The following is a 23,629-nucleotide window of genomic DNA, read 5'->3' as shown; positions in this document are numbered from 1 at the left end:
CTATTGAGAGTTGAAATTTAGAACATAAGAAATGAGTATTCACTACTAATACACAAAAAAAGTATGCCTTTGCAGAAAATTTTCTTTATTACTATGTTCTGTTGGCTAGTTTGCCTTGTAATGTATTTCATGCGTAGTAGAGATGTACCAGTAAAATTTTCCTGCCAGCCGATGTTTCCTGAAATATTGACCATTTGCCAGAACACTAACAGTTGTAAGCAAAGCTATATTTAAAATGGAAGGTGTATGCACTGTAAACAAAGTAAATTGATAAGGAAATAAACATTTGACTTACTATAGGACCTTCCTGTATTTCAAATTGTTTTTACATTTTGAAAACTTTACTGCACCGCTCCTTCTCCTACCCATTAACTCTTCTGAAAGGTATTCTGATATCTCCAGATTTCACGATCCTGGTGGCTCAGCTCCCTTTCTAATTTTTTTTTTATTTCTGAATCAATTCTGGATTCTGGATAACAATTGTGCGTTTCAGACTGCTTCCTGTTGGGCAAACAATAGAACACAGAAGACCGGGCAGAACAGCTTCTTTGATTCTCAGCAAACCTCAGCCAATATCCTGCCTTAGTGGTCAACACCAGGTTTATGAGGTAGCAAACCTGATGTGGGAGCAGGAAGGATATGAAAAAAGGCATCTCAAATGGTTTGAATAAATCAGAAATAAAAGATAAAACTTACCTGAAGTCCCTTAGACATAAAGGTTCCTATTTGTAGCTCCCTTAAATGTATAATAGCTTTTATTTTAAAAGTAGTTTTTTCAAGATAGATGCCTGATGTTACTAGTACAGAACCCCTGTGGGATGCTTTATAAAGTTACAGGCAACCTCTCTGCTGCATTTCTTATGTGGTGTTTCAGCTTGGAGACTTTCAATGACAATGCAATGAAGACCTCACAGATTTGCCATACATCACTGTCATTTTTGATGAACTATGAGGCTGAAATGAAATGGCACCAAAAAGATGGTAGAAATCTTCTCTTGCAACTTTTACTCATGCTAGTGAGCACTCACACAAGTAATCTTACTGGAGTTAATGGGGCTCCTGACAGCATGACTCACCAGCAAGAGAAATGGTTCCAGAAGGAAGGACTTCCTCAGAAACCAACGGATTCAGCAATGGAAAATAAGTAATTTTCTAGCCAGATTTATAAGCACCAGTGTCAAGTTTAAATTTACAAGACTCTAGTTTTTCTTTTCCGACAACTTGTGTCTGATCAGTAACTGGAAATTTTATTCAGTTGTCCTCATTTAAGTGAAAAGCTGAGTTTTAATGGAGTAGGTAGTTTTAATGGAGTAAAAGCTACAAATAAAGTGTGTAGATTTCTGGAAATATAAGCCTCCAATTCCATTCCCCAAGTAGTTCCCAATGGAATACACTAGTTGTAACGTTCTAAGATTTTACAAAAATCTTTTGTCAAAAGATTTACAGATCACTAGTACGTCACTATTACCACTTTTAAAAGTATCTTTCCTTACCTATGTGCAATAGTTCTAAAGCGATGCTTGATAATACCGTTCAGGACAAGAATAACTCATGACAGAGGATTTCAAAGACCCAGCAACGTAAAAAATGCAGATTATCCCATTTGTAAAATCCAATTCTTTCTGTCTCAGGATTAATAAAAATAACATTAATAACTCCTACCCACAAAAGCACTGTGGCTCTGGAAGAAGCTTCCAGTAGTGCAGTGAGAGCAAGTAGCCTACACCACCGAAGCACAGAAATTTTTTATCCACAGATTAAATGGCATACTTGCATGCAATTCTAGGGATCCAAATGTGATTAAGGAGGTAGCCTATTTCCTCCTCTCTGCCTAAATGAATATAGTTTTCCACTGCCTGGCACTCTGCATCATCATTTACATTTATGCAAAATGAACACAAGATACTACCAATTTAGAGCAACAGCTTTTATCACCAATATTAGCTTCATTTTGCACAGGGCTGCACAGTAACAGACAGGGCAGAGCATCTCATATCCAAGAACAGTAGTCTCCTGAAAATATCCCCATTTTCATGTCAGAATGGGTGTATAGTTCTTGTCAAATTTATCTTAAAATTACAAATTGAAGTAGTGTTCCTCCCCACTTCTCTGGGTCTTGAAGGCAGGAACTTTTCTGCAGTCTTTAAAAATACTGTTTTTTCTTTAAAAAGGTTTCGACAACAGGAGATAAACAAAACTTTGGAGTAAATTCCTTTGATCAAGTACAGACTTCTTTGTGCTAAGCAGAGAAAAACTTTCACGAAGGTGGAGTCAAAACGAAAATAAAATGCATTTTCATAGATTAAGGCTGCTAACCTGTACATAACATTCAGAAACAGAGCCAAAGCAGACCTTGCATCAGCACGTCTTGTATAAGATAAAGAAACTCAGGGATGTAGGCATACCAGAAGTTTCTTGTGTCTACAAAACTAATCCAGTAAAAGCATTCTGTTTGCAAGGTGCAAAGACATCTATCTTAGGTGAAAATATGACTCCAGCTAGTAGAATAACCAAGAGTCTCACCAGCTTTCTAATGAAGGGGAGAGGAGTACTATTATTTCTGCTTCATTCAGGTGCATGGCTTCAACACAGGCATGAAAAACGAGCCTGAAGGCTCACAACTAGTTTATTGCAGAAAGAGAAGAGAACCCAGATTTCTTCAAGTTTGGACAATCAGTCATGTAACTCATTATATTTTTTTTAATATAAGGAAGAAAACGGAGAGACTTACATCTTGAAGAGAAGGTCACACTATGCATGCCAAAATGAGATTAAAATAACCAAAAAAAGAAAGAATTTGTTCTTTGCCCCTTGAGATTTGAGCTTATCTACCTTCTGATTCTCACTTGCATGAAATTCAACTGGAGGTATAGCCCCTAGGCTATAGCCTCCAGGACTTTAGCAACTCCAGCAAGAAAAGAAAATCACCTAAAGGAACAACTGAAATTCTGAAACACTTGGAGAATGCAGAAGAGCCCAACCGAGACAACAACATATTGCTGCTATGAAGACAAACCAAATGGCCTCAATCTCACCAGGGTTATCACCAAATAGATGGAAAACCTCACAGAGCTGCACATACAAACCAATCATTTCTTACTTGAAATACCTGAACTTTGAAATGTGTTGGTTGCCCAGAAATGATAGCAGCAGGAAAAAGGTGACCTTTTGATACTAATCATTGATCCTAGAGTGTTTTCAAACAGGCCCAAATTAAGTGAACTACTCAAGCAAATTAGACCCTACCTTTCAAAACCCAAGAGGAATTTAATAAACAATCAAGAATTTACTAAACACTTAACACTTACAACAACCCAAAAAAGGCCAGCTGAAATCCAGGAGTAGCACATTTGAGCCATGTTGACAGTTTTCAAGTCCATCACATGAACATCACTTTTACAATAAAATGACATTTTCAGCAAAATAGTGATCTTAGAAGCCATATAATGAAATGATTTTATATAGCTTAACTTTCAAATATCCCCCCCCCCCCCCCCCAAAAAAAAAAAAGTGTAGGGAAATTCCTGCCAGGTATAAAGTAATTTGTCTACTTAAATGACAATTTTCAGACCCAACTTACTTCTTTGTAGCCGAAAATGATACGCCCGTCATTGAGAAGGGTGGCCTGAAAAGTGAAACTGCCCAGGTTGTAATTATCCTGCAGATGTACATGGTCCCACTGGACAACTAGTGCTGTGCCTGTGAACCCCAGAGTGGGGGTAGAGAGGCAAAGGGAAGAAAAAAATGTGAGAAAAATGTTAACTGACTGTAGGAATAGACTGAAGAAAAACTTCACTGCTGTTACTTGAAACAAGAACAGTGATTTGTCTCTTTTTAGCAACTTTCCACCCAACATCTTAAAATGCTTGATACCACAAACACAAGTTGCAACTGAAATCCTTTTAAAGGTAGACACCACAGCGTCACAAATAACTACCCTAACTACTTGCACAAAAGTCTGCTAAAGCAAGAGTGGTCAAGTAATTTGTTTGGTATTGCGCAAGGAGTTCAACCATCACTAAAGGTAGGATCCAGCAGAGTTTAGGTGTGCTGCTGCAACCACTGCTCTGCAGTGGCTTTTTTTACACTACATATATATATAAAAATATATACATACTTTGATGACTTTGAAATGTGAAGTGCTAATAGTATTGCCTGTTTAGTAAAAGTTATTATTTGAGGAATTCAGATTCCTCCATTAACTATGCATTAATATAAATAGCATTAATTTTTTTCTGCATGGTGCAAGCCCTTGCTGAGGTTCTGCAAGTTGAAAAATATTAGGCGTTGGCAATAAATAAATGTAGTTTAAATTAAAACCACTAAAAATTCATAGACGGGGTAAATATTGAGTCTGGTGTGCAGAGATTTAGTTGCAAGAGGCTCATTAATATTCATGCAAGTTCTGTGGCTGAATATCCACTTATCTCAGTAAAAATGTACCTCATGCATACCTTGTGAGCATGTTTTACAGATGTTGAGGGTTATAGACACATTCAAGCAGCTTGGCTGAAAGACACTTATCACTAAAACTGTGTTTACTGAAAATGACTTTTTCTTATTTATAAGCCTTCCTCAACATACTTCTCTCTTTGGCACTAATGGGAGTTATGTGCTTTGATTCATAACACTTTAATTTCATTTTTTCCCGGAGTGTGGATCAGTATACATCCAGCTCAATCCATGTTTGATACATCCTTGAAACATCTTTTGGCACAGGTCTTCTGTGCTGTACCTTTCATTTACATATTTTGTCAGGGGATGTCATGAAACTATAAGCAGGCAAATTTTTGGTGAATACTGCACAAAGTCCACTACGTTGTTGTCCCATATGTCTTTCATAAGTATAGCACGTGCTCATTAATTGTGCACACAGTGTATTTTTCCTTCTGTGACCACATTCATTAACTGCTTTCTGAATACTTATTTGATTGTATTAAATAAGGAATCGCAAGCAACTTTTAAAAGTATTGGAAGAAAAATAGCCAGAACTTCTTGTAGTCAGTCTTTGAGTACCTTGCATCTATGTGCATCTCAGACCCCCAAGCTAAAGTGGAAGTTAGCTGCCTCCAAAACAGCCTTCTCATTCCCAGGGCCTTTATGGAGATTTGTGTGTACATAGGTTCCTTGCAGTTAGCTCCATGAGTGAGACTTCAACGGATCACCACACTCTGTCCTTGCTCACTACAGATGCCGCTCTAAAGCAGTACACTTACTCACAGGGATAAAACACAGATGAATAAGAAATAAGGAGGTAAAGATACAATTTGCTCAGTTCCTTTTTATTTGGGGTAAGAAAGCAAATTCTTTGTCCTAAAGCACAGGGGGTCCAAAAGATTAGCATGCCTTACACATCAAGAGAGATCCAAAATCTCAAAGAAGTATGTATTCAACCTTGTCACAAAAACCATGAGATATGGCCTGATACACCTGGTATTAAGACTGGAAGTCAGGAATACAGTGAGAATTAGCAATGTCATTAGCGATGTCTTCCCCAGAAACCTCAGATTCTTTCAGTAAAGATGACAAATCTCAGGCCATAACATCAAATAATTTATGAACCAAAAATAATATATTTTTCTGTTTGAAAATTCTCCATGCAAGGAGTAGGATTTTTTCACTTAAGTCTATTTTATTGGAATTTTAACAAACAAATGCTGCAAGTAATGACTAGATTGAAAGGAAAGGTTATGACTAGGTGCAAAGGTTATTTTCATCCTCCCTGATCCAAAGAACAAAAATTAAATTCACTATAAATAAACATACATAGAATGGCAGAGGCTTATCCACGAATATTTAAACAAACAATCATTGATCTCATGATATTAAGTCGTGGTACTAAACTCTCTGAGTTTTAAATTCAGAATAGACATTGTATTTGATTGCTAAAGGCCCGAGGAGAGGAACTAGATGCTTTTTAATCACGTAGGTCATGTTTTCAAAACATATTGATTATAACTGACTTCATGAGACAAATATCCACAATTCAAGGCCTTTGAAATATCTCACAAAACTTCAAGTATAACACTGCAGTTCGCCTTTTACCCTTTCAATCTCTTGTACAAGGAACTGTTGAGGACTTGTGGTGTAGATAAGTGTATTGGATTCCAATCCTGGGACTCCATGCACATTTAGTCATTGACAGGTTTATTAACCTTATACCTGCCCTGCTTCTATGTATTCTTGCTATTGCATTCCACAAATGCTGTTTTCATTTCAGCTAGTGGGTAGACAGTATTTACTATATATATTTTGAAGTAACAGGAACTTGAACTTTTTTTATACAAGACAGATTTTTCCTTTTAAAACTGATAAACTACATTGCTAGTTTGAGTTTATGTACTTTAACATCCAGAAGATATCTGTCCAGTTAGAAAAAAGAACTCATGACTCTTTAACTGTGTTCTAAATTAAGAACTGTTTATGGCTGTCTAGGCACATGCTTTAAAGAGCCTGTGAGTGAAAAAAAAGAACAAAAGAAGTATTAAAAATCTTCAATTTTGCCTTCAAAAATAGTTATGTAGGAAAATATGAAGAGCCAAGGGATACAGACACATTCATTTATGAAGAACTACTACATACCATTATCAAAGTATCTGACTGTTGAATTTCTTGACACACTGGGGTCAAAATTTGCCATTAAGGGTGCAATATATTGTGTAGCTGTTAGCATTCGGTGCACAACTTCTCCAGTATATATGAAACCTACAATAAAAAAAAAATAAAATTAAGACCATTTCAGTAACTTCTGAAAAGATTTAATATAACGACAAGTTGAACTAGGCATTGCCACAGCATTAAAAGGTCATCTGAGAGAAATTAATCCCACCATCAGTTTTATAATGAATTAAGTAAGAGCTAAAATTTCAGGAAAATGTCTGTGATGGCTGCCAGAAAAACAAGATCCAAGAAGAACAATGCAACAATTATTTCAAGAAGCAAATTTTCATACAGAAATAAAGACAGAGCAAACTCAAGGAAGAATAACTCCAGTTATGGACAAAATGCAGAAATGTGGTGTTGTCAAAATGGGCCATTTACCACCATGCGTATTCCATAGTGCTTTCTATCCCTTCCAAAAATCTGCATTTTTTTTTACTTTTGCCAACTGTTACATCTTCAAAAGTTAGTCTAAACTTTTTTCATATTTCTAGAGACACAGACTAAGAGACTATTTCAGACAAGAAGAGGTGACAACCTTTAAAAAAAAAGAAGTCAGATGAAGAGCTGAACAGATAGCATTTTTTCATGATTATAAGACAAGCAACATTTCTGCTACATTCTCTGCAGTGTCAGGTCTCAGAAGTTTATCCTATTCATCCCTGAATTCACAGTACTCCTTAGATCAACAGTGGGATTCTTCCATCAGAAGTGCTCACCCAAAACCTCTTACTGGTTTGGAACTGGAGTTCTTCCTTCAAGGATGAACAGTCATCTACAGTGAATATAGTAATGCTGCAGTTCTCTTCAAAGCAAAACCTGTGTATTTTAATGGCAGGAACCTCTTGCTATTTTAAACAATAAATGGTCTACAAATAAACCTGCATTGTTTAGGTTTGCCAACTCCACTTCAACTGACTAATGGGACTAACGGGACTAACTTCTTCAGATGCCTCAACCTAAAGCCTGACTTAAAATCTCCCATTGCCCTAGAGAGTCCTTTCTTAAGTTTTATTTTAGATTTTGCCTTGCTGGTCAAAACTGACAAACTTTAGGTCGATTTGAGCTACAGATAAATCTTCAAAACTCTCCTCTCCTCTTATGCTAATGTGTTTGCTTTTTCTCCTTCTATTGATTTAATGAAGTATGTTCCAACACCAAACACCCCAATAACAACAAGAATATTCAAATTGGCTGAAAATTTTCTAACAGAAAAAATTCTATTTGGAAGACGTCTCACAGAAATTCAGGTCTTTATTGGCAAATTATAGTATCCACTGCAACAGTATTTATGCTGGTTTGTGTTTTCTTTTCCTTCTTCAGTCATAATGAGAGTCTCTTTCTCCACAACCCCTTTTACTGTCAAGCCCAAGAGGTCCTTTCTGCTCACATTTAGTATCATCGAATTACAACACGTGATGAAGGAGCATATAAATCTATCCCTAAAACACAATTGTGAAATTCCAGAACTAAACACAAACCTGAACAACTGGAATTACCACCAAGCTAGAAATACCATTTTCCAGCCAACTCAGTTAATATATGATATTAAAAAACTGTTAGAGTGCAACCCCACTTTCTAAACAGTAGCATCTCCATCCTAATCATTGTGAAATGAGACACATTTGGTAAAAGGAAATCTCTGAGAACATGAAAAAAAATAACAGGTTTCTGGAGTGCATTAGGCATCCTTTTACTCCTGGCCTCTTCTGAAACACATTGGTAAATGCTTGCTAACTTCACGGAACTAATTCTAGAAGTCATAAGATGCTATAAACAAATGAAAAAGGTGGTTCTTTGGATTAATTTTTCTGCATGGCTGCTAGCAGTTAAGGTCAAGTACCATAAAGTCAATTCAAGTGGAGGTGATGGGAGACCTAAGAAAAAGACAGGTGTGGAGAAAATACAATAAAATATTCAGTTGGAAACATCTGGCATTGACAAAGGGGTGAGCTAGGAACATAGCTGCCTTGTTTCTTTTAGTATACACCTATGTATTCAAATGATACAGTATTTTAATATCTGGACTCCTCCTAACTACTAAATTAATTCTTAGGACTAAATTACAAATGTCCTTTTTTCAGGGCGGGGAGAGGGGAAATTCATTCAGTTAAATATCTAAATACCACTTTTCTCTTTTGCTAATTGATAGGGAGAGAGAAACACCAATTAAAAAAGATAAATTTGCCCACACATATTTACAAGTCATGTATAAACATGAACTTTCAGAATATACAACTGTGGCTGTAATTTTACCTTATTACTCATCATTTTAGGATAGCCAACAGTCCTGCCAAAGTATAGTCCCTGAAATGCATTTTCTTTATTTCCTATTTATTGCTGTCTGCTTATAAAATGTCATTCCCTTGAGAAGTATTCCCTCATGCTTATTTAGACATTTTAAATACATATAATTTCACAGAATATTTGTGCTGCTTATTATCTCTATGGCCATGTGCACGCATATTTTAACACAATCTTGGGTAGGTCTATAACCCTGAAACCATTCCTCAAAAGTATTTTGAAGACAATATAAATAAAATCTTTGAATCCATAGTCATGTATTACAATTAGCCTTAATACTTCAGTACTTATTCATCCCCTGCACAATGGTCCTATCTTTACACACAGTTTCCCTTTCATGCTTTCATCTCATTTACAGTATAAATGTCACCATTATAACTAATAATGAAGCAGATACAATAGAAAAAGAAAGGACTTAATTGTGCTGGAACACATAACTAAGTAAATCAGCCCAGGTAATTAGTAACCACAGAGCGTATTTCCAAGTGTTTGCCGGATGCAGCTTTACTTTAGACAAAAATGGAAAGCAGGAGGTGGATGATAGCTGGGAAGCAGGCAGGCCTTGCATGAAGATCATTCTAATGAGAACTCCAGTCATGCATTGGAACAACTTGAAAAGAAACACAAAGTCATTTCAAATCATCCCAGAGATTCAAAGGCTGAAGCCACTGTTGAGCATGGACATTTTATCATTGCCACTACAACTTAAAGAAAGCAGCATGTAAAATTAACTTATTCCAGAATGGACTTCCGCAGAAAATTGGCTTGTACTATCTGTGACCTAATTTTCTGACAGTGGTAAATGCCCATGGTTGATTCATTTAGTCAAGGAAGAATTTTTCAGACCTGTAATTTCCTGAACCACTTAATCTCTCCTTTGTTGAAGGGGCTGGTAGAGCTCTTTTCCAAAACTCTCCACAAGCACTATACCTAGAAGCATAATATGCTCCTAAATACTGGAATGAAGACAAATAGGAAAGTGCTCAGCATTTTGTAAGTTTTATATGTGTATATAAATCTAACTAAAACTAGGGATGAACTAATACTAAAGCCACTTGTAAATCAAGGAGGGTATACTCCTAGTCTTCATAGTGTACAAATGCACACTCACACAAACAGAGAAGAAAAAAAAAAAACAAACATATATAACCACTTAAATACGAAAGCACAATTCCACTTGATGCCTGACTCTGACTTGATATAAAAATGGATTTTACATCTGAATTTATCCATTCCAAAATATGCTTCATATCTGTTGCATTTTAACATATTAGATTTACATATAAGATTTAACATACAAGATTACAAGAATCTGCACATAAGATTTCTGTGGTTTCTTTTTTCTACTCCTAGCTGTGCACAAAATCAGTATGACTTAGAAAGTTTTTTGGCAATGTTTGCCAAGTGTGCAGAATAACAGAATACAGGTTCAAAGAAGCACAAGTTTGAAGTTGCTATTCTGCGTCTAAAAAGATATAATAGGTTATGGGATATGCAGGCAACATAAAAATGAAACATCTAGGTTGATAACTATCTTGTCGTTAATAAGACCATGAATAAGTTATACAAACCTGCCCCTGGTTTTGTATATGTGACATTATGATACACTGGTTTTGCACTTTAGCATTTAGCTGAATTAGAACAAAAAAAATCACATTAGGTTATAATTTCACGTGTGATTTATATTCAAAAATCTGAAACAACTGGTCATATCTTAAAAGCAGCATACTGAATACAGGATATAAATGAATTATACTTCTGTGCTTGTGATGAGTAGGCTCCATTTTGAGAATATTTCAGATGCTCAATACATCTTCAAAGCTATTATGACAGTTCAGTCTTTACCTGTGGGGTGGGTTGATGTTTGCAAGCTGCCAGATGCCCACCCAGCTGCTCTCTCACTCCCCTTCCTCAGCAGGACAGGGGGACAAAATAAGATAAAAAAGCTTGTGGTTCCAGATACAGACAGGGAGAGCTTGCCAACTACTGTCATGGACAAACCAGAACTGACTTGGGGAAAATTAGTGTAATTAATTGGTAGATAAAATAGGTTTGGATAGTGAGAAACAAAGGCACATTAAAACAATACCTTCCCCCCACCCCTCCCATTTTCCCAGGCTCAATGTCACTCCTTCATTCCCAACCCTTCTACCTCCTCCTCCCCGATGAGCAGTGCAGGGAAATGGGGAATGTGAGTTCCAGTCAGTTCATAACACTTCATCTCAGCCGCTCCTTCCTCCTAACATTTTTTTCTGCTCCAGTGTAGGTCCTTCTCACAGGCTTCAGTCCTTCAGAATAAACCTGCTCCCACATGGTTCGTCCAAGGGCCATGATTCCTTCAGAACATGTCCACATTTCCAGTTTGGGTTTCTCCATAGGCTGCAGTGTGGATATCTGCTTCAGTCTGGGCTCTTCAACGGGCTTCAGAGGAATACCTGCTCCAGCCTGGTCTCCTCCACAGATGCTCTGGTGCCTGGATGACCTCCTCCCCCTCTTTCTCTCACATTGGTGTTCACAGGGTTGTTTATCATGCTTTTTCCCATGCTCTTCACACTGCTGTGCAACATTTTTTACCCTTTCTTAAACACATTTTCCCAGAGGTGCCACCAGCTTGGCTGATGGCCTTAGCTGTCTCCTGCAGTGGGTCAACTGGAGCTGGCTGGATCTGTCTCTGTCTGACACAGGACAGCCTCTCACCTCCTTCTACAGAGGCAGCCACCCCACTAACAAAACCTTGCCACAGACCCCTAATACAACCTAAGACTTAATCTAATATTTTACTTGTTTTATATATTACCTGCTTCATATTTTATTTTATATATCAACTATTTTACCTAATATGCAACAATAATATTATTTATCTGAATGACTGGAATGTCTAGCATCTTGTTAAAAGTTTGGTTTTTTTTAAAAAAAACTCTACTGATTTTCTAGTAGAAGATAGATGGAAAGTTGCAGCTGAAACAGAGCACTTAATGTACTCGGCAATTGCTAGCTCTTGCCCAGGTCAGGTCACTCCCACTGTATAATACCCTTTGTCTTCTAAAAAGGGAAAAATGTTCTGGGAAACAGAAAATGATCTAGAGAAAAATCATTGTGTAGGCTGAAAAATAGAAGAGTTAATGGTGCTAAATAACAGCACTGAAATAAGTTGATGTGGAATTACTCCTTCAAATAGCCATAACATTGCTTTCATAAAAAGTGTATAAAATTTTGCTTATTTACAAAATTATCTGTATTGGAAATAAATACCTGAAGCAATACTTCTTTCAACCTGAAATACCAAAGAACGCATTTGACAGAATAGGAATGCTCAAAACCACTTTGTATAGCTGCCAACAAGCAGTTTGACACATGCCTCAAAAAAACCCCTGTAATTACCTCTCCCTTCTTTTCATTGTTCTGCAGAATTTGAGAGCTTGACTGAATGGCAGGTAAGTCCCACCAAAGATCCATAAACCAACTTTACTTTTCAAGTGTTTTTGCCATCATGGTACAAGTTGGCTCGTGTACCTTTTTTACAGCAGCATTCATGTTCCAGGTACAGAAATCAAGATTGCTTTTATGATCTACAAAGCCTGATATGCTTTAAAGGTAACTTACTGCTCCCTTTCCACATCGGCTGACGTTATCCGAAGTGTGTCAGGGAGTCCCCAGTGAAGGCTTTTTCTGCCATACAACGTGCCTTAAGATACTGACTCAGAGGGAAGCAAAAGACACGTGATGTACATTTTTCTTGAGCGAGCTCACTTAATTCCAGATCAGAGATGTGAAAAGATGACACTTGGAATTTAAGACCAAATGAAAAAATATGCATTAAAAAAGCCCCAAACAAATGGAGTGGTAAAAGAACCTAGATCTCAAAATAAAGAACAAATCTAACCATCTCATACAAAATATTAAATGTAGAAAGAAACAAGACTGCTTTGGAAAAAAAAGTTCATTTCCGTATCAGGCAGCTAATGTTAGGCAAAACCCTATGTTAAAACCCTTAGTAATACAACAAGCTGTGGTTACTTAGCTGGAAAAGGAACTGCCTGCCAGCAGTGGCTGAACAATTAATGGTTTTGCATGAGACTGTCACTGGGCAGAGGCAGAGATGCCACTTGAGTGCACAGCTCAGTTTACTCGAGTGCCCTTGCAGCATATAAACGAGAGGGGAAATAGCAGAGCAGCTTCCATAAAACGGAACCAGAGGAAAGTGGTCACCCTAAGAGGCCAGGCTCCAACCCAGGTCACCCAAGGGAACGTCTTGATTTCAGCTTGTATATTCAGATATGCAACAAGGTTTGTAAAGATGTAACAACACAGTCTCACACCCCTCTGCCCTCCCCCGAAATGTCCTGTTGCATAGAGGAATCACTTTCATTTCTCTCTTTTAATTTTCTTACTTAAGCACGGTGACGGTACACGACTTCTGCTGCTCATTTTCCTCCAAAACATTCTGGAAACTGTTTGTGCAGCCAAGAGAGAAAACTGCAGACAATCTGGCAGGAGCTTCCTGGTTCTCTGGCTGCTTCTCTTTTGGTCTGAGCATAATCAAAGCCCTCTGAGAGGGTCTACCCTGAGGCATTTGGTGGTATCTCAAATGACCCCAAAGCTACCTCAATGGGTAGCAGAGCATCTACTCCATCTTTACCATCTTAGACCCAGCGCACTACCCATTTTTGATGGACACCAGGGTCAGCAGAAGTACAGTACTGTACAGATTAAGATTTATTACAATTTTCACAACTTTACAACCAACTTAGCAACTATGTATTGTTGAAACACTGACATAAAACCGGATATGTTATCTATCTCCTCCGAGGATCTAATTCCCCATCCCTGATGAAGAAGATAGTATAAGAGAAATTATCAGAGACTTACCATGGGCCTGTTTAAAAAAAAAAACACCATAACCAGCTGTGGGGCCACAAAGTGTTTAAAGCCTGGTTTCTGTCAAGGAGAATTGGGCATCGCTGACCAAGACAAAGCTAAGCTGCTCACAGCTTCAGGGGAGCAAAAAGCTCTGACATTCTAAAATTGATTCATATTCCAGAGATACTGTCTTGGCAAAGAAAAAGATTTTGAAAGTGGATCAAAAATTCTTCCTCTGACTTCTCCCATTTGCTGACTAGGATCATTGGTAATGCAAAAAGGTGCATTCGTTTCTCTTGTTAAAGTAGTATTTGCCGTGGCAGTAGGAAAAATAGACCAGAGACAGGGACTGAGAAATAGGACATCAGAATTTATATAAACATCCTGTAAGACTGAAGATCTAATAGTAACTTCAAAAATTAAAATAATTCTCAGACTTAGCACATTCGGAGACAAATATTACTGTATTTAATTCTACCCAGCAACATCTCAGCATATCTGCATGAGATTAGCCTTAAAGACCATTTCAGCAATTTCTGGATATTCCCATTTGCAAATGGAAAGCTGCAAATAAATTAAATAGGGAAATCAGAGTATAGTTTGTAGCTATTTGTAGCTAGGAAAACCCAGATTTACGTAGTGAAATAAGAGCTAGTGAAACATACCTGCACCCTCTGTAAAGATTACTGGAATGCAGCAATGGCTTTGCCAAAGGCAGGAAGGGAACTGCAGCCTCTGCCCCAGGGCCACTCCATGCTGTGTGGGCTCTGTATAATATGCTCCCTTGCTCAAATCACCCCAATACCTTGAGTCCAGACCTACTAGTGAGTCCAGCTCAATGGGCCTAGCCCACAGACATCCCATCTAAGATGTCTTTGATTTGCCAGCCACAGGCTAATATGTACCTACAAAAAGAAAGCCCCAAACCAAAAATCAAACCACTAAAATCTTTCACTATATGAACAGATATTCCTTAATGCCCTTTTTCCATAGTGAGATGGTGGAGAACACAGCCATCATTTGGGAAAGCCATGGCCTCATCTGCCTTCAGCACAAACCAAGCTTTCCCTAGTAGGAAGGCCAGCAAATTTTAGGAGCATTGTTACTTAGGCACATATAACCATCAGCTGAGATCAACATAAGATAGAGAACACGAGCATAACTCATGAAGATATTCACTTGTGTTTTCAAAGTGTCAAAAAAATTCCAAATCGTTCTACGACTGGAAAACACCACCTTTTAAGCAACTGGTTCTCACACAGTCATTCACTTCTAGAAGATTTTGGTAAACAAAGCTTTATTAAAAATCAGTGCCTAATAAAATACAACATCCTTTTATTCATTAGCCATTCAGGAAAACTCATTTCAATTGCAGCACACAAAGCAATTCATTTGCAAAAACCTCTGCTCTGTTCAAACAAGAGAATAAATAATGTTTTGTACCACATGTAAATGAGACTATAGAAACCGGACTCCTCCTATTAAAGACTCTTCCACACACATGAACACCTCTGAAAGGTCCCTTCCAACCTAGACAATTCTATGATTCTATCTCTTTCTTTTTAATAAATATAAATAGTTCTAAGTCATAGGGTAAGATTCAGCCATTTTGCGCAGCTGCTCTTCTCAGGGGGGATAAAACATTATTACTTCAGATGCATCGTCTCATTAGGTTCGAAGAAATTTGTTTGGACTGACACTGTATAAACATGTTCTTGAAATAGTTACTACGTCAGTTTAATTCCACTCTTTTCTTTAATTTACCTTAGTGCAATTACAACCAAGATCATAGAAGTTAATTGAAAATAAGCAGACCAGATCCCTAACCAATAAAAAGGTATTAGAGCTTTATCAACCAGTAGCATTCTCTTTCTGTCTATAAAGTCGTCACACATTATTTCCATTTCAAAGTACATAAAAATATTTTTCATCAATTTATGATCATATCTGATACCTCAATTGGGAAAGGTCAGAGCTGCTAATTTTTTCTTCGATTGAAAGCCCAGCAGGATACTAATTTTTGGTAACTATTTTAATTAGAGCTGCTGAGAACAGCTTCTAAATTTTGACTTGCATTTTATTTTCAGGATGTTTCTTGTTCTCCATCTTGCTTTTTCTGACATCTTACATTCTTTTTTGCTCTTCAGCAGTAACAGTAAAAACCTGATGAATCTCTTCTTGTTTCTGGAATTAAACTACAAAAAGACTCAAAAGACACTTTCACATTCAATGGAAAAATGGCAAGATGTGTCATGGGGGAAATAAAACATATCAGGAATAGTGTTGCTCACATATTTATTTGGTGAAGCTGCCAAATATTGCACAGGTGTGTAAAGGATAGCTCACAAAACTCTGCACTGCATATTTTTCAACTATGCTAAAATGTTTTCTCAGTTCTTTTCCTGATATTTCTCCACCAACTATTTCATGATGAAGCATATTCAAGAATATGCTATGCTATTAAGCCTGTAAACTATACTGGAATGCTTAATTCTAGAAACAGATAATGTCATTTACTTTCAAACACTGTCCTATATAGCCTTATTAATATTTCTTTGATACTTCACTGAAGTAAGCTTTAAGTAATGTCATTCATCCCTAGATGGCTAATGTATTGTTATGTCTGTAGAAGAATGTTATCATCGCTGTAATTGCATGAAGATTACAGTGTAATTAAACAAAAGGATAACAGCAACTCCAGATCCTTCAGACAATCCATGAAAGTTAAATACCTTAATGGGCTTTCAAAATCAGTGTAAAAATGAACCAATCTCTCATGCTATTTTATAATTTTTTTCAGCCTTCTGGGGAAAATGAATTAGAGACAGATTATACATATTTTTTGGCTTTGCTTTTGCTTGACTAGATTGAATGCACCAACCCATTTCTTCTTTCAGCCTGCAAAGTGGGCTATCTGAAAGCTAAACCCCAGAAGGCATAAGAATAACACTGTTTTTTAATTGCATAACCTTACAAGGACTTCTTCTGTGTGTCTGTGCATGAGAGAAATAAGAAAAGCTAGCCAGAATCCTCATACTCTTGGCTGTACTTCTGTATTGTCTTATCTAGATATTTAAAGGCCAGAAGATCAGTTTTTCACCATTATTTTTCCCTGCTGCTTTGTTAATACTGAAAGCATTATCTGGAAAAATGGCGAATGTGTAACGTATGTCATTCAGTAAATGCCAATACGTTTCCCAGCTTGCTGTAGTTTCCCCACTACTGACAGTTGTTGTGAAAAGTATATGATCTGGTGGAATGTAACCCATTCTGATGACTATCCTATTCAATTCAGCAAAGGGATTTAGGGGATTATGTATCATGAAACTCTTCCAGTAGAGGCTTTTTTTCTGACATGCCACAAGACATCCTTTGCCAGGAGGTTGTTAGATATCACTAGGAAGAGTACAGGAGCAAGAGAAGCACTTTTAAGTAAGGACACTGTGATGAACTGCAAACAACTTGAAAATTTAATTGTAACTTTTAATGACTCTAAATTGTGAATGCTCTCAAGTTCAGGAGAAACAAACACAGAGGTTATTTAGAACCTAATGACTTGCATCAGTTCCTGTCTGATCAGGCACATACTTCCCCAGAGAAAATTCTTGGACAGAGGCACGAAATACAGTATCTACTCGCTGAGATACCGCTATGCGATAGCTCCCAAGTGCCTCTCAGCTCTGGTCAAACAAAGACCAATGCGGTTCCTAGACAGGCCGGAACCAGAGAAAAGATATTGGCGGGAGGATTATCTTGCTTGGGCCGAATATCTTAGCAGCTGTGTCATTGCAGTAACCTTGGTGCTGCTAAATCCTAGGATGAGGCTTGAATAGACCTGTTGGGGGGAAATAAAATTTTGCAGTCTCTTTCTGATATAAGTGTCTCTTCTCCTGGTTGGGTAAAATATCCTCATGCCTGAACAGCTCTTGTCAGCAATAAAAAAGTTTGAATGGAACAGAGGAAAATGGTCTTTTAATGTTTGAAAACATTAAATAAAAAATGGTTCATCTTTGAATCAAACTGTTGTAATATCAATAGAGTTTTTTCTTTTGCTGCTGTGTCTCTCTCCTCCTATATTGCCACAGAGTCTAATAAAAATAACTGTCATATGCTTTTCTGCTTGCCCTGTTTATTTTCCTCTTCCTTCTAGCTCTTAAAGCTAGCTCTTACCTGGAAAAATCACATGAAATGTCAACCACATGAATCGTGTGAATTTAATGAAAAATGAAAGACTTTCAGGTTATGATGAAATAATTATTTTCCAAAGTTTCAAAAAATTAAGAAAAGAATAATAGTTTAGAAAAATGGTGAATGGTTTTCATTAATTTTATAGAAGTTTACAACAAAAAGAAAACTATGTTGCAGAAGAGAAAGATTATTTTTAGAATTTTTAAAAGTCTGCTTAAAATTAAGGCATAACTGGTTCCTACTGTAGTAAATCACTGTTATTTGAAATAGAACTTTGGGATTATTAAGTATTAGATTAATTCCACACCCATTATATAATGCTATTATATTAGTCATAGTAATCCTTCCTAAATTATTCAAGCTAATCCTATGTATATAATATTCACATCTATCCATGTAAAACAACATCAAAGAACACGTCAGAGAAGACTGCAGGGGCTAGCATGCATCATTAGATAAGTTTCAGAGAAGCCATTATCTACATTTCACCTAGATACATAAAAACTAAGATTGAAATAGCATGGCATGAAGGCATTTTTATGCTAGCAGGAAGCTTTTCAGAAGGGAATTTAGCTTTGTGTTCTTCTACTGCCAACATCTTCCCGTAGCTACGTGCTCTCTAGTTCCTTGTTTGCCCACCACATTTGTTCGTGCTGGACACAGAGTTCAGAGGGGACACAGTATGCATTTGCCTCAAGCAGGACTACTCAGCAGTGAACATACAGCTCAAAACAACAAGATAGAAGCTGATAGATGTTCACGTGCAACTTGGGCTTCAGGGGAGCAAGGTCGTGTGTATCTATTCAGCCTTCCAATATCTGAAGGGAGCCTACAGGAGAGCCGGAGAGGGACTCTTTGTCAGGAAATGTAGTGACAGGACAAGGGGTAATGGTTTTAAATTGGAAGAGGGGAGATTTAGATTAGATACCAGAAAGAAATTCTTTACTGTGAGGGTGGTGAAGCACTGGCTCAGGTTGCCCAGAGAAGTCGTGGATGCCCCATCCCTGGAAGTGTTCAAGACCAGGCTGGATGGGGCTTTGAGCAACCTGGTCTGGTGGGAGGTGTCTCTGCCCATGGCAGGGGGTTTGGAACTCGATGATCTTTAAGGTCCCTTCCAACTCTAACCATTCTAGGATTCTATGATTCTATTCAGAAAGAGGTTCTTGTTCATGCATGTTTCTCAGTTAAAGGCTGTGTGTACATAAGCATATTACCCTGGTCTCTTGTTCAACTCCGCATCCGCCCCCATCCCAGGAGGAACCCTCTAATGCAGCCATTGTAAGGGAAGGCAGATGGTTCTGCCCCTTTCTGTGACTTAACCGTGATGATTCGAGCTGGATATACCACTCATCAGAACTCACTGCACAATTTATTTCCCCCCTTTGTGAACTACTGGAGGGTAGTGCTTTGATGAGGAATCTCTACCCTGGGTCAAAAATAAATAAAACCCATCCCAGACCAAGAAACATTTTTGACCAAGATTGATTTGCTGGTCTGCCTCTTACTGAACTAGAGAGAGGTTGCATGGGCGGGGGGGGGGGGGGTGGCGCTGGTGAGCCAAAGAGGAAGAGAGAGCAAGCAGGGAAACCAATAACCAATACCCAAACAGAATTGTAACAGACACACCATATCCTGAAGTTGAAACTACCAATTTTGGGCTTGTCCTTTCTTTGCCTCCTTTCTCCACTCATTACCTCATTATCACTTTGGACCACTCTCTTCCATTGTGGAGTGAATCTATGAAAACATCTGGCTTAGAGCAACACCAGCAGAACAAAACAGAGAACAGGCAAAAATCTAAGTGGGTAAAAATTAGAATATATTAGTCTCAGTGTTTAGAGTTTGGGAATTAGCTCTGGTATCATCAGTTAATTCCCTTGTGTTTCCTCTCTTGCTGCATTAGTTTACATTAAAGCAAATTACATTACATGAAAGCTCTGTATTCATCTGTACTTCAAAGCACACAAACAAAACTTCTACAAACTGATGGGGAAATGGACCAATTTCCCTTCGATAAAGGCAAAGATTGCCTGCATAAAGCGTTCCTTTATTATATTCAAGTTTTTACATAATTTCAATACAAAACATCCTCATGAGAAATATGGATATTCACACATAATTTAGTGATACATGATGGCGATAGAAAAAGCAAAATGTCTTTCTCAGTGTCAGTTAATACAGGAAGATATCAACTCAGATCCAGAAAGATTAAATTTTCTCTAAGAAAGTACCTTAACAAAGGACCTATAAAGGTAGCAGGAAAATCTGTAGTGTCAAACTGGGTAATTGCACTCTCTTTTAGGATTAATTCTTTTAATCAGAGAAAAAGCTTTTCTGTATCTTCCTATTAGGACAAAACCTGTGCTATATCACAGTTCCACCAAGTCCAAGGTTTTAATAATCTGATCAAAAAGAATGAATGGAAAAAACATTCAATACCAGTTTGCACCAGCTCATGACAAACTTCTGCCCTGGGAAGCATACTAGCCTCTACTCTGAACACAAAGATTGCAGTAAAAGTAACAGCAGTATGGTTGTAACTTTTAAAATAGTGTTTGTGTGTGTGAATAAGGGCTCTAAAGAGAAGGATGAAATGATTTCTCTTATGGACATAAAAAGAAAAAAAACCAGGAAAAGTCTTTGGTTCCAATTCAAATAATGTTTTTAAAATGTGGGTTTCCCCTTAAAGAAAAAGAATCTTAGCAGCGGTGACCCTGTGTTGGAGTTGTGCCTGCAGAGGTTTAGGAGCACAAGGGAATAAATCCTTCCCTCTGAAGGCTTCAGAACTGTAATAACCCATCTGTTCCGTACAGTAAGTGTGGAAATGAGCCACGGCTGGGCAGTTGGTAACATGTAGCTGTGCTGTTCAGAGTTCACTCGTCATAGGCATAAATAGTCAACAGTAGGAAGCTGATTTGCCTGCAATCACTGCAAACCCCTTCAGCAAATACAGTTCTGCCAAGTCTCATGGCTCTATTTGTTAATACTTTTTTAACAGGCTGAAGTGTAGGGTCACCAGTGGGATGCACGTGCTGTGATAAGTAGCTGTGCATCTCTGGACACTTTACTGTACACTAGCATTAGCCCTGCTAGGCAGATGCCTTTAATGAGTGAATTCTATCCCAATGCCTTGAAACATGAGTGTGTACTAACAAAAGCATGAAACTGGATTTGTGTTTCTATGCCTCAGTATAATACATGTAAAAACACACATGGTTCACGTCTTACAGACATTTGCAAATGACTGGAAGGGTCACCCTTCATAAATTCGGTATGGCATGCTATATGATCTGAAAACAACTCTGATTGAATGTCTCAGATTGCAAATGTTTTGTATAAGTCTTTCAAGAAATACCTGATGAGCTTAAATATGACAATTGGAGGAAGAGTCATAAGAAGTAAACAGAAAACATCTTTAGACTAAACTCGACCAAAAATTAATTTTAAAAGGGCTGAGATCTTAAGTTACAATACTGTTCTACTTTGTGGAAGATGTATCATGCAACACACACTTCACTCTGATGATAAATGTTGGTCATTTAATCATATGGTAAGTTACAAGCAGCAGTAGGATATCTGTGGTAAATACTATGTAATTACAGGGAACATAAACAGTGATCCGTGCCTCCTAAACCAAAGTGCAGGCTACAACATAAGTATGTTTAGACTTACTAAAAGTAATCATCACTTGTGGCTGGATGGTATTTGCCACGAAAAAGCCATTTAGGTTCTGCCCAAAGAAAACATATTCATTCCTTTCAACATTAGGAGCTGGTGAAGCATAGCTGTAGTCCCATGACTCATCACCCATCCAAAAGATGAAAGTTACGGCAGGAGAGCTAGAAGACTACTCTTAATGTATGAAGCCTCAGACAGACATTAGCTGTAATGAGGATAAGGCTGTTTCATCATGCTGTGGTGGAAAATGCCTATGTGCTGCATAATGTCTATTGTGCTACACAATAGGCTGCTCTTCCCATCAGATGACAGCTACAGAAGAGTGGTGACATTTTTTTCCATGTGCATTTTACCCACTTCCTTTTGAATGAATAACAAAATGGAGAGTACGGATTAAACCATCAGGATGCAAGAAGAAAATCTTGCCTCCCATTAAATCTCAGAAGCCAAAATACAGTTTTGTTCACATTCTGTTATTTTTTAAGGAATGAAGTTCCTGAAAGATTAAATTCAGGAAGCATGCACAGGCAGATGAAGGAACAAAACTGCTTTCAGCTACCACCTGCACTCACAGTTGTTTTCATTGTTGGAGGTCATGAATGGTGGCAGAGGAAAAATGGAGACCCTATGAATTTTTTTACTTCATTCAGCTTGTAGAAAAAAATGCAGGTTCTATTTATTTACCTTGAAAGTGTATAGGCATATGTTTTGACATGCTTCTGGCTGCTGTCATGGCTGCCATGGCTTTATTAGGGAACTCATTACTTTTACTCTTGTCTAAATATTATACCCCAAAAGCTGCTACTTTCACAAGTTGCATTGATAAACAATACATGCACTGAAGACACTAATAAGATTGAGAAAAGTAGACATGTCTGCAGGGTAGAGCCAGGTTCTCTATACAGGCGAGTGAGTTGAGGAGCACACTAAAGCCATGAGTAGCTGTATCAACCTGAAGGACACAGAGGCACAAAATTTTTCTGCCTCTTGACAGAAAAGCCAGAGCTGTGAGAACGGTGAGAAGTCTGGATATTACCAGGAGATACACTGAAGCAAAAATTCTGCAGACAACTGTCCTGATCCCAGCCTCCAGATAGTGTTCTTACATTGTGGAATAAAAACATGAAAGAAGCCCTGGTGTATCAGGCAAAACTCTGGAAAGGCAGTTTCCAAATGGCTGTGTCAACTCTCTTCTCCTGTCACCTGAAACACTGCATGAGAGACAAGTTCAACACAGATTTTTGAGAACAGTCATATTTCTTTCCCTAAATTCTCTCTTCACTGCCCGTCTTCCTCTATTTGCAGATGAACTTTAACTACAAACTCTTCACACAAACTCCAGTACCATGCAGAATGGGCAACACCTCAAAAAAAAGAAATCACTGCTGAGGATTTCTACCAATGTGACTCATGTGACTTACACTGATTCTATCCATGTCTGCTCAAGCAAATAATGTGAAATCACACAGAATCACAGAATCTTCATGGTTGGAAGGGCCTTTGAGATCATCGAGTCCAACCACAAAAAACCAACCAACCAAACAAAAAACCAAAACAAACACCCTCCCACAACACACCCACAGCCATACACCACACCCACCCACAAACAAACACAACCCAACAATCTCGGGCACTAGAGCATGCCCTGAAGTGCCATGTCTACACGTTTCTTAAATACCTCCAGGGATGGCGACTCCACCACCTCCCTGGGCAGGCTGTTCCAGTGCCTGACCACTCTCTCAGTAAAGTAATTCTTCCTAATATCTAATCTAAACCTCCTCTGCCGCAACTTTAGACCATTAATGCCAGTGAAGCTCTCAATGCGGGGAAGCTTTTTGCAGGTATACCATAGTATGAGTGCAACTATGTACAGATCCGTGCTGTTGCTGCTCCTCTCCCTTCTGCAGATGCCTAAGGCAGCAGTGCCTAAATTCAAACA

The 23,629-nt window shown here is 37.9% G+C and overlaps 1 protein-coding gene across 1 annotated transcript in view; it reads right to left on the bottom strand.

Moving 5' to 3' along the window:
* PLXDC2 (plexin domain containing 2) overlaps positions 1–23,629 on the bottom strand; it is a 283,134-nt gene that overhangs the window by 73,091 nt on the left and 186,414 nt on the right. The window contains exons 5-6 of the mRNA XM_074157175.1: positions 6,583–6,705; positions 3,581–3,699 (exon numbers count right to left, since the gene is read on the bottom strand). Of these exons, the coding sequence (XP_074013276.1) occupies positions 3,581–3,699; positions 6,583–6,705 (242 nt within the window). The remainder of the gene's footprint in view (positions 1–3,580; positions 3,700–6,582; positions 6,706–23,629) is intronic.

This window comes from Numenius arquata, chromosome 12 (genome assembly GCF_964106895.1).
Source record: "Numenius arquata chromosome 12, bNumArq3.hap1.1, whole genome shotgun sequence".
Lineage (NCBI taxonomy): Eukaryota > Metazoa > Chordata > Aves > Charadriiformes > Scolopacidae > Numenius > Numenius arquata.
Note: the sequence above shows the minus strand (reverse complement) of the source record. Positions and strands in the feature narration are given on the sequence as shown.